Below are 13,038 nucleotides of genomic sequence, written 5' to 3'. Positions count from 1 at the left end.
TAAAATGGAGCTTAGTCAAATAATCCAACTCAGCCAAACACTCCCTTAAGTTCAAACACCACAAACTCACAAATCAGCCAAACAGTCCCTAATTGAGAAAATCCCCAAATTAACCAAGAACCCTAACTCCAAATCCTTTCAAATCAGTTCGAAGGTCACACGAATAACACAGATTAATCGAACTCTAGTCAATCCACAGTACAAACTCAGTCGAAGAGCTTTAAAAATCGACTAAACTTCGGCGAAAATCTGACTAAAATCCGGCAGAGTTTCGTTTAAACAAGGACGAAATCGAGTAACCAGCAAGCGTGAAAGCTTGTAAAAACCAAACCCAGCAAGTTTTTGATGATAAAACTTGAAAAACAATGAACGGAAATCGTGTATAGGAGAGGGCAGATGGAGAAGATGAAGTAGGATCAGCAAGACAATCGAATTGTCTTGCACGATTGTCTTGTAGATATATATATACACGTACGCAGTAAGACAACGGGAGAGTAGTCTCGATAAGACAATTCAAAATTGTCTTGCCGAGACCAAGTATAACAGACAAAAGGCTGTGTCAGTAAGACAATCTGATTGTCTTACTGATACGACAACTGACTTAAGACAGACTCGGTAAGACAATGGGATTGTCTTGCCGAGTTGTTTGAAAATCGGTGAAAAACCGGTTCAGCAAGACAATCTAATTGTCTTGCCGAGCCTAATTGTAGACAAAACCATTGTCTTGCCGAAAATCAAATAAAAATAATAGGATTTTTGATTATATTAAAAGATAAAACATTTTGCAATTAAACTAAAAAAACTATAATAAAAACAATAGTATATAATACACGAATATTTTGTAAATTTCAACTTTAGTTAAATATAACTATTTACGACTTTAACTTTAATTCAATAAAATGAATTAACTTAAAATCAAATATTTATACTTAATTAATTTTGAAAAATACAAAATAATTACAAATAATTATCTAAATGCCTAGAGAATATTACAGGGGAGTGTATGAGCATTTAGAAAATCATTTACTAATTTACAGGCATGCATAATTAATTAGAATAATATCAGATAATATACAGAAAATCATATAAAATCTAATAAAATAGATATAATTATACAGAAAATTCACAAAAATATACAAAAACATATAATGCATATGAAAAATATATACAAGAGAACTATGTCATATTTAACATCCCTAACTCACAAACCAGCTTAGAGAAAGTGGATTCATCCAGTGGTTTCGTGAAGATGTCAGCAATTTGCTCAGTCGTGGGTACAAAATGTAACACCACTGTACCATTTATGACATGTTCTCGAATGAAATGATACCTGATATCAATGTGCTTGGTTCTTGAATGTTGAACCGGATTGTTGGAAATGGCTATGGCACTTGTATTATCACAAAATATAGGAATTTTGTTTACTACAACACCATAATCATTCAGTTGGTTCTTGATCCACAAGATCTGAGCACAGCAGCTACCAGCAGCTATATACTCAGCTTCAGCAGTAGAGGTAGACACAGAGTGCTGCTTCTTGCTATACCAGGAAACCAACCGACGTCCTAGAAATTGACAGCTTCCAGACGTACTCTTCCTATCAATCCTGCATCCTGCATAATCAGAATCTGTATAGCCGGTTAAGTCAAAACCAGTATTCTTAGGGTACCAAATACCTAAACCAGGTGTACCCTTAAGATATCTAAAGGTTCTTTTGACGGCTATAAGATGTGATTCTTTAGGATCAGCTTGGAACCTAGCACACAAACATGTTGCAAACATGATATCTGGTCTACTTGCAGTAAGATAAAGTAGAGAGCCAATCATACCACGATAGCTTGTGATATCAACTTTCTTACCAGATTTATCCTGGTCAAGCTTTGTGGCAGTGGCCATGGGTGTCTTTGCCGGTGAAGAGTCTTCTAGATTGAACTTCCGAAGAAGATCTCTGACATACTTGGATTGGCAAATGAATATTCCATCTTCCTTTTGGCTTACTTGAAGACCAAGAAAGTAGGACAGCTCACCCATCATACTCATCTCATAGTTACTCTGCATCAACTTAGCAAATCTCTTGCACAAGTTATCGTTAGTAGAACCAAATATAATATCATCAACATATATTTGTACAAATATCATATCTTTATCATGCAATTTGTAAAAGAGAGTTTTGTCTATGACACCTCTAGTAAAGTTGTTTTCTATTAAAAACTCAGAGAGAGTGTCATACCATGTCCTTGGTGACTGCTTGAGTCCATAGACAGCTTTGAATAGGAAGTATACAAAATCAGCAAACTCTGGATTTTCAAAGCCAGGGGGCTGTTCCAGATATACTTCTTCTTCTAGCTTTCCATTCAGAAATGCACTTTTCACATCCATTTGATATACCTTGAAGTTGGAGTGTGCAGCAAATGCAAGAAATATTCTGATGGCTTCAAGACGAGCAACTGGAGCATAGGTTTCATCGTAATCAATTCCTTCTTCCTGAGAATAACCTTTTGCAACCAGTCTGGCTTTGTTTCTTACAACAATGCCATCACCATCTAACTTGTTACGGAAGACCCATCTAGCTCCAATGGTAGATTTTCCTTTTGGTCTTGGAACCAGGGCCCAGACTTCTTGTCTCTCAAATTGATTGAGTTCTTCTTGCATGGCAAGAACCCAATCAGGATCAGCAAGTGCTTCTTCTATTTTCTTTGGTTCTAGTTGAGATAGAAACCCAGAGAATAGACATTCATTTGTCGTAGCACTTCTAGTCCTTACACCAACATCAGGATCACCAATAATCAAATCAAAGGGATGATCTCTGCTCCAAATCCTTTCCCTTGGAAGTTGTGTCCTTGATGATTCAGCAGTATTATCATTAAGCTGAAATGTGTGACTAGTTGATCCATCAGCTCCCCCTGAGTTGTTGCCAGGTTGACTTGATGATCCACCACTGGCATCAGTGGAATCTCCAGCATTATTGCTATTTCCTCCACCATTGCCTGGATCATCATCATTGTTGTCATCTCCTGTTGCAACCTCAGGTGGAACATCATCATCTGAATCAGAATCTGGATAGTTGTCAAACTTCAGAGATTCAGATGAATCAGCAGATTGTATACTTGGAAGTTTAGTGTCATCAAATGTAACATTGACACTAACTTTCACTGACAGAGTATCAATTATAAAAACTCTATAAGCATTATTTGTATAACCAACAAAAATTGCTTCAGAAGCCTTTGGTTCAAACTTGTTCAAGTTCTCTTCACCATCCTTGAGAACAAAACACTTGGCTCCAAAGACATGAAGATGTTTAACATATGGTTTCTTGTCTTTATACAAATGAAATGGAGTTTTCATATGATCCTTGTTGATCAAAGTCCTATTCTGGGTATAACAAGCAGTGGCCACAGCTTCAGCCCAAAAGTACAGTGGAAGCTTTGATTCAGCAATCATAGTCCTTGCAGCTTCAATCAGTGTACGATTCTTTCTTTCGACGACTCCATTCTGCTGAGGAGTCCTTGGTGCTGAATACTGCCTTCTAATTCCCTTTTCAGAGTAAAAGTTGATTAGAGTTTGATTCTTAAACTCAGTTCCATTGTCTGATCTTACAGCTTTTACAGGAACACCTTTTTCCAACTCAACCAACTTGATATGATCAATTACTGTCAGGGGAGTTTCATCCTTGGAAGAGAGGAAGTAAACCCAAGTAAATTTCGAGAAGTCATCCACAATGACTAAGGCATATCTTCCTCCATCAATAGATGCAACATTCACGGGGCCAAACAAATCCATATGCAACAAATGAAGTGGATCTGTAATGGTATTGATGGTTTTGCCTTTGTGAGATGCTCTCTTCGCTTTTCCTTTCTGACAAGCTTCACAAAGATCATCAGTTGAGAATTCCAGGGAAGGCAACCCTCTCACTAGATCTCTCTTGACTAGAGAGTTCATGGTTTTGAAGTTGAGGTGTGAGAGCTTCTTATGCCATAACCAACTATCTTCAGCAGACGCTTTGGCGTAGAAACAGTGAACTTCGTTTCCTGGTCCTGAAGACAAATCAGCTACGAATATATTGCCTTTCCTTATGCCACATAGTGAAGGACGCTTATCCTTGATATGTTTGATGATACATATCTCCTTTTCAAAATGAACATAATAACCTTTGTCACAGAATTGACTGACACTCAGGAGATTATGTCGAAGTCCTTCAACTATTGCAATATCTTCTATGATGATCCTCCCAATTTTGTACTTGCCATATCCCACAGTACGACCTTTGCTATTATCAGCAAAACTGACTGTAGGGCCAGCTCCTTCTCTTATGTCCTCCAGCAGGGATTTGTTGCCAGTCATGTGCATTGACGCTCCACTGTCAAGCACCCAGGTAACACGAACAACTCCACTGGCACCCTGCAAAAGACAACTTGATTAGACAGTCTTTGGGACCCACACTTGATTGGGTCCGGCAGTCTTAAAGAACTGATTTCTATCAGGTAATACAACAGAGCCTCTTGGACTGATACTTGGTTCAGATTTGACTGAACTTACTTCCTTAACAACAGCCTTATAAACCTTGGTTTTAGGCTTTGGAACATAAGTCTCCTTTCTCTTGTGAGAAGGACTAGCAGTCTTTGATCTAGCATGCTTGTTGTTTGTGTGTTGTCTAGGTGATGTGTTTTCATTTTTAGCATGCAAATTTTTAAAATAAGCAGACATCAAATTGAAAGCACAAGTCATACAATTATCAACACTACAAGATTTATGACATGCATCAAAAGCAGGAGCAACAGAAGTATCAGTCACAGTAGTAGGAACATCAATAGATTCTACTCTAACCTTATTATCAGATTTAAAGTTCTCAGTAGAATGACATCTATTGTTCTTGTTCTTACTATTAACAAAATTATTGGGCTTGTTGAATTTAGTTCTCTCAGAGTTGACACCTAAACCAGCTTTAGGCAACCTAACATTGCCTTTCACTTTAATTGGTTTCAGGTTTGTCAGAATCTCATCTCTCATCTCATTACTCTCTTTCATTTTAAGGTCTTCCTGTTTTAGTTCATATCTAATGACAACAGGAGTCTCTAAAAGAGGTTCAGCTTCTGAGGTTTTAAACAAAGGTTTAAGGGAATCTTTCAAAACAAAAGGAATCCCTCTCTCTTCAGCACTCTTCTTAAAAGGAGTAATGTTACTAGCCTTACCTACAGATTTGTTATAGTCAAAGCCTATTCCAACAGTTCTCTTGATCTCTTGTTTATCATTGAGTTCTTTGACTATCAAGGAGGCATCCTTAAAGGCTTTACATTTCACTTTCTCTTCGTCTAGCTGAAGTCTTAAAGCAATCTCACCTTTCTCTAGAACTTTGACTTTAGCACATTGTAATCCTAAGTCCATAGTCAATTGTTCTATTTTAGGTTTTAATACTTTCATCTCATTCATTTTATAAGCATGAATTTCTAAGACTAAAGTATCAATTTTAAGATTAGCAGCTTTCATCCTTTTAATAGCATCATCTCTTTCAAGTCCTAATTGCATAAACAGTTTAGGGCATGTAGGATCTACCTGAAAGCTTCCAGCAGGAGGAGGTGAAGATGATCCAGTAGTAGCCATGAAAGCAACATTCCCTAGCTGCTCCTCTTCATCACTATCTGTATCATCCCAGCTTTTGCCTTCTGCCAGATAAGACTTGCTTTTGAAACCTTGACTTCCAGAAGTACCATGATGCTTTCTAACCAGTGCATCATACTTCTGCTTCAGCTCATCATACGAATCTTTTCTTTTTCCTTGAACCTTGGGCTGTTTGCATTCAGTTGCAAAGTGTCCAGGTTCACCACAATTGAAGCATTTGAACTTGCTTCTGTCCACCATCCCAGTTTTATATCCTCCTTTACTTGTAGAAGATGAATAGCCTCCCTTCTGAAACTTACTAACAGTAGGTTTGTATTTATAGGAAGGGTTCTTCCGGAATCTCATGTTTCCAAACTTCTTGGCAAACAGTGATAGAGATTGATCTTCTAACTGTTCCAGCTCTTCCATTGTATAGAACTCTTCATCACCACTGGTAGAAGCAGTCTGACCCATCTCAGGTACAACAAATTCCTGAGTAGTCTCAGAAGGAACAACAACATCCTTCTTCTTTTCTTCCAGTACAGGTGACTCAACAACTAGAGCTCTCGAATGGTTCTGTGTTTTACCCCAGCCATATCTCTGTTTACTCTGAACTTGCTCCAGTTCATAAGTTTTCAAAACTCCGTAGAGTCTTTCCAGAGAAATCTCATTCAGGTCTCTGCTTTCCCTGATGGCAGTGATTCTGTGTTCCAGATGTTCAGGAAGGGTTAAGAGAAACTTCATGTTGACCTCTTTCTTGTCGTAGAATTTCCCATTCAGATTTAAATTATTTATCAAATTATTAAGTCTGATAAATACTTCTGAAATCCCTTCACCGGGATGAGAACCAAACTGTTCATACTGGGCCATCAGTATCTCTTTCTTGTTTTCCCTAACTTCCTCTGAGCCTTCATTGATAATCTCTAATGTATCCCAGATTTGCTTGGCGTTCGTACAATTTACAACAGCATTGTACATTACTGGGTTTAGAGATTCAACCAAGATTAGTTGAAGAGCATCATCTAAGTTCATCTGATCACTCTCTTCGTCTGTGTACTCAGAAAGTTCTTTCGGAATGACCTGATGAGGTATCAACACACCATCCTCTTCGTGTGCTAATATGACCTTCATCGGAGTAGTAACACCTTTGTCTAAAATCCCGATGTATTTTCTGTTCGCAGTTCGGAGGAATAAGAACATATGCCTTTTCCATAGGCCAAAGTGTTCCTGGCTGAACGGTGGGATTTTAATGCTACTGATCTTTTGCGTACTCATTTTTTAGGAATTTAAAGTGAATAGTGTTTGGAGAGATTTAGATTTTTGAAAGAAAAATATTTTTAATCAAAATTAATTTTTGGAATAAAATTAATTCGAATAAAAAATATTTGGACGTTACAGAGTGTGTATAGGATCTGATACGGAAAAATGGTATCAACCGCTCTGATGCCAATTGTTAGGTCCAGATATGATTGTAGAAGGGGGGGGTTGAATACAATCAGTACCAAATCGTCGCGGAAGTGAATCTGATTGAATATGATTTGTTAATCAGATTATAATTAATTAATATAACAATGTTTGAAGTCGTTATATAATTAATATGGTTCAGTTTTAATGTCCACTAAAGTTCGTAGAATAAATTCGACAGGGTATATTCTAGATTTAGTGATTAAAACAACCGGGTTATCAAAGCACAGAAAACTGTGGATATAACGAACAAGCAAGTTACTAACAACTTGAAAGCTTTACAAATGCTTTGAATACAAAGTGAATGAACACTTTCAAATGAAGAAACCAAGCCATATTTATAGGCAAGGCTTTGTACATGCAAGACAATCACTAGACAAGACAATTACAAGCTAGCAAAGACAATTACAAGAAGGGTAAGACAATCTAGGCTTGGGCAAGACAATAAGGGGCAAGGGAAGACAATCTCAGATTGTCTACCAAGCTTCAACCAAGTCAGTAAGACAATCAAAAGGGAAGGGAAGACAATTCCTTTGTCAGAAAGACAAACACTACAAACGGCAAGACAATGGAGGATTGTCTTGCACACCTTAAGCATTCGGCAAGACAAGACAAACAGATTGTCTTGCTGGAAGTGTGTCTCTCGGCAAGACAAGACAAACAGATTGTCTTGCAGACTTACACATGCCTTCGGCAAGACAATCTTCAAGGATTGTCTTGCACACCATTGAAATGAATCGGCAAGACAATTAGAGATTGTCTTGCTGATTCAATCAAGGCTAATGCAGACAATGAAGAATTGTCTTGGAAGCATGATGAATCCACTCGGCAAGACAATCCAGAATTGTCTTGCTGAGGTGATTTTTGTGATTAAATAAAGAAATAAAATGGTATATTAAAATAGAAAATTATTCACTTAATTAATTTAATCATATAAATTCATAAATTAAATTAATTCGAGAGTGAATTAATTTAATAAATAAATTACATAATTAATATAATTATTTGAGAAGTGAAATAATAGTCTATTAAAATATTTAATCACACAATCTTCAGTAGAACAACTTCCGGTCTTCTTTAAACTTGAATAATTTCTTCTTGATTTGTCGAACGAGCGAACTACCACTTCTGCTTGACTTCAAATATTTAATTTGGATAACTGATACATAGATGTACTGTCTGGTTCATCTGTATCTAGTTAAATCAAATATTCTTCGTCAAATAAACAATAAGAATTTGGTTAGTTCGTCGAGTCTTCGTCTTGTACGTACATCTTCATTAAATGGAATCTTCTGATGAAATAAAGTATAGAAACTTTATGTCTTCTGAATTCCTGGACGTGCCACAAAAGATTATTTGTGCACTGAGGCTTGAACATATTAATGAACTTCTTTCAGTGGCGTGCAGCAGCATCCTGGAACTTATCTGACATATGATTTCCATAAATCATTTGACGTTCTTCGTACTGATTCCGATGACTTGCTATTTACTGAGCTTTCTTATCTGAGTTGAGTTGTACCTCTTTAAATACAAATAGGCTGAACATATGCCTTTCACTTATAGCAAAAAAGTGGAGTAGAAGTGAGAAGTAAATAAGTTAAGAAAGTGTTTGGAAAAGAAGCAGAAGCTGTGAGAGAGAAGCTAGTATTCTCAGCTTCTTAAAAGTGCTTCTACTTCTTTACACAAACGGGTCAAGAAAAGCAGAAGCCAGAAGCAGCTTCTGCTTCTTCAATACAAACAGCCCAATTATTGGCTTGTAAGGGGCAATCATGTGCCACTTTGTTGGCTGCGATATGTGCCATTTTGTTGGCTGTAATTATGTGTCATTTCGTTGGCTTGTTAATAATTGTTACAGTATTTTATATTTTTGGTATATTATTTTTTTCCTTCGTGTCTCACCAAAGATCCATCTTTGGTTGGGACTTTAATTAATTTCCTTTTCACTACTTAAAAGGATATACACATGATTTTAATAATTATTATTTATTGGATATATTATCCTTTATTTTTTAATAATATATATATATATATATATAGGGTCTTACTCTGGTACAAACCACCTTAGCGTACAAACTACAAACTAAAATTAAAAAGTCTCTAAATCAAATCGAAATATAGCACATATGGTATGGAAATTGATCGTTGCGAGATGAACAAAAATACAGTGAAGTCGGATTTCAAAAAAAGTTCACCGATTAACGGGAAAATTCAAATTAAAAACGGAGGGGAATCTGCAGATCATGTGTGACAGGGTGTATATTAACTGGTGTGTGGTTGCCCCTGCGGGGCCATTGGATTAGATTCATCCAAGGGCTTATATTGAGTTTGTAGTTTGTACACTAACTTAGTTTGTATTTGAGCACTTCCCTATATATATATATATATATATATATATATATATATATATATATATATATATATATATATATATATATATAATCAGTCATATATGGACTTATATTCTCCCTGTTTCATTTGTTTATATTTTCAGGATGCTTGGAAGAAGACGGGTTTTTCTTTTCGGACATTAAAATTTTATTATCTAAATTTCCCCGGTCATCTTGTATGTCCGATGGTTTAGATGATAAACTTTCTTGAATGAAAGAATCATCACGGTGAATTGGCGAATCATATCGGTTGAGATTCATTCTCATTTTAAAAATAAATAAATAAATAAATTTAATTCTGAATAATGATCTTATTAATCATTTTGATTAATCGCCAATTTTCTGATTCCCGCTTTTTTATGACAGTGGATATTATTTATTTATTTATTAAATCATAATTATGAATAAAATATACAAATTTGTATATATAATAGATGCATAAATATGAAGTAATTTAATGTATATTAATGATTAGACATTAATGCCTAATCATTAACATACATTAAATTATGTCTAATAAATACATTGGTGTTAAAAGTCAATAATGACCTCTCTATATATTAAAATATGCATTTTAAATAAAGGGTAGTATGGTCATATTGAATTAAATTGATCAAAGTTCTTCTATTAGATATATAATAGATTAGATGAGTTATTTGACTTTTGATTTTGAGTACGTAACAATTCTAAAATTTATTTTTTTGTAAACGAAAATTTCATATTTAAACTTTTATTTGCAAAAATAAATTTTTTTAAAAAATTAATGTAGGTATGCGGTCAATGAATTTTAAAGTGTGTGCTCGAAGTCAACGAGCTCATCTAATTTGGGATGCATGGAGTAATGTCAATAGTTAGTTTCGTGTAACCTGAATCAATCTAATTTTAATCGCTGGAAAGAGGTATCGACAAGATTAAAATGAAAAAAAATGCTTGTTTCACTTTTCTGATAGCGGAAAATGATTGAATGCCTTCTGCATAGTGTGTACCTGGTTCCTCATAAATTAATGTATTTCTGAGTGAAAGAATATCGACTACAATACAGGAGCAGTGGAACCGATTTATGCTTTTGAATAATTTATCCTTTTTGATTTATGAGTTTGATATGCACTTAAACAGTTTGATATGTTTAATAAACTGCTGCTTCAGTGTGAAATCAAAAGATACCACTTAAAAGGATGGGTCAGTGAATGAGAAGACTGGGGTAGAAGACAATCTTGATATAGCAAATACGAACTTCGCAACCAAAACTGGACAAACCCGTAGTCATCCACCAAATGAGACTAAAGAAGCACATCTGCCCACTCTTATCTTACCAAAATAAGTACTTATTGAAAGAACAAGTTTTAAATTTATATATTAAATTTTGAAATCTAATTGGGTGTTTGGCTATCACTTTTAATTCAGGCTATTGGGTTTATAGGTTAGAAGCACTTATTCGTATTGTTTGCGTAAAAAGTCAAGGAGTATTTGAAAAAAATTGAGAATGCTAGCTTTTGTTTCAGGACTTCTACTTCTTTCTCAAACACTTTAACCACTTATAAGTCTTAACTTGCTTCTAATTTTTACTTCACTTATTTACTTTAAGTAATAAGCACTTATTTTAAATTCACCCAATATTTAATAGGTGTTTAATATTTGTTATTGTAAAGATAAATAATTATTTTCAATTTATGTACTTTTTAAGGAAATAAGTAACTTATTTTTGAAAAATAAGATAAACTAAACCGCACAGTCAAGAAAGAGTTATAGAAGGCTTTGCTTGGAGTACAAGCCCTTCTCAGAGTCAAGCCTTCCGTACGCAATTTCCTTGAAAGTTCACTCACTTATTAGTCGACATCATAAGAATCAGCAGAAATATATATATTATCATCATCTGGGATGTGGACTTGTTCCACTGCGTGACTGCGGCATCCAAAAAAATAAAAACATGCCAATACAAATTGATCGGTCATTTATCGTACTCGAACTCAGTCTTTGCAGTATGCAAACTGTTGAAATGTTCTTGCCGGATACACATTTTACTGTAATATTTTAGACATTGATCTGTCGACAGTTGAATAAATCATCAGTAATGTTAAAATGTCCTTCAAATTATGAATGACTGCTAATTTTCTGGATACAAACATGTAAAATGACATTAGCTCGCAGTAAACAAGTTACATATATGGACTATAATCCGAAATTTGAATATATTTAATGATCATTGCTTATGATCTATCATAACTTAGTCGCTGGTAAATCAATAAACAAATGTATGTGAAAATGATAAGCAATCTGCAGGAAATGAAGCTTGTGGAAGCTGTGACAGAAGCCTCAGTGGTTCACAAATCCGCATTTCTTTCTGATCTGTCCTTTCTTTCCGGTTAAGACGTCGAGGCTTCCGAGGTGCACCATGGCATCTGCAAAGTCCTGGATCCAAATTTCGGGATAAGCTATATATTTTTTCACAATTTTTGCTGTCATTGGATGATTTGCAAGGACTTGATCTGAAGTTAGCACTCCCATGTTCCTCTTTAAGTTCTTGTAGTACTGGTTGTCGAGGTGATTCGGGGTCACGGAATCAAGATTCACACTGTTGGTAGCATTTTGAGGGCACTTTTTCTTCAAGAAACTTGCGAACTTGGGGTCCAAGGTTGGATCTTGTGGATGCGTTTTGTTGAAGTTGTAGAGACGAGGCGAGACGAGTCTGCACTGAGCAAATCCAATGGAATGAGCTCCGGAAAGGGCTGTCATTTCTTTCACTGACATGCTTTTGTTGGTGAAAAACTGGAGCATTGGTGGAACATCGAGGAATGGGGGAGGGAGAGCGCTAACTTCAGATTCTATGGAAACAGTTCCGTCTCGACGGCCTGATGGAATGCTGTAGTAAATTCCACCAGCTTTGTAAGTGCTATCTCTAGCTGCAAATGCTATTATGTCAGCGCATGACACGATTCCAGGGCATACAGCTTCAACCTTGGCTTTGATCGAATCAATCAAATCGAGTCCTCTTAAACCCCTGTTTGCAAAATCTTCTAGCTCTGTTGGATTCTTTGAGGACGTTGTTTTCAGAAGTACAGAGGCATCACAACCCTAATGCACAAAACAGAATTATCAATTAACTGTTAACTAAAGCAATAGGCACATGAAGAGCCTAGGTCCCGATATCATAAAGAGACTGTTTAGTGAGGTTTGAAGCCACGGCTCAGTGGATACCAAGTAGAAACTTGACTACCACACCAAACACGACTTATACCAAAAAAAAAAGATTGTACTTAAGACTAGAGATTGATATCTTACCCTGACAAAGCAGTCGTGAAAGTAGAGACGAATGAGTCCAGCAGGGATAGTAGGATCTTTCCTTACTGCTGCACTCACAGCCTTCCAAACTATCTGTTCAGCAGACGGGCAAGACTTCCAATAATAACCTTCTGCCAAGGGTTGCCAGTGAGCTGCTAAAATCTCCAGTGGCGCCAGAATAGCCAAGGCCGAGAACAAAAGCGTGCAGATCATGAACATATTAGACATGTTGATCAAGCTTCTGAAATCTTCTTTGCTAAAGTCTTGATAGAAATGAGATATGCTTAACCTTTACCAAGTTCAGGTATTTATA

At 35.9% G+C, this 13,038-nt stretch overlaps 1 protein-coding gene across 1 annotated transcript; it reads right to left on the bottom strand.

Moving 5' to 3' along the window:
• Positions 1-11,611: 11,611 nt before the first annotated feature.
• On the bottom strand, positions 11,612-13,038 carry LOC108197896 (peroxidase 5). The gene is made up of 2 exons (XM_017365639.2): positions 12,726-13,038; positions 11,612-12,518 (listed from the first exon to the last, which is right to left on the bottom strand). Exons 1-2 carry the CDS (start codon positions 12,951-12,953, stop codon positions 11,760-11,762), a joined length of 987 nt encoding a protein of 328 aa, XP_017221128.1. The 5' UTR covers positions 12,954-13,038; the 3' UTR covers positions 11,612-11,759.

The sequence above is a fragment of the Daucus carota genome, chromosome 1 (genome assembly GCF_001625215.2).
Source record: "Daucus carota subsp. sativus chromosome 1, DH1 v3.0, whole genome shotgun sequence".
NCBI classification, from domain to species: domain Eukaryota; kingdom Viridiplantae; phylum Streptophyta; class Magnoliopsida; order Apiales; family Apiaceae; genus Daucus; species Daucus carota.
Note: the sequence above shows the minus strand (reverse complement) of the source record. Positions and strands in the feature narration are given on the sequence as shown.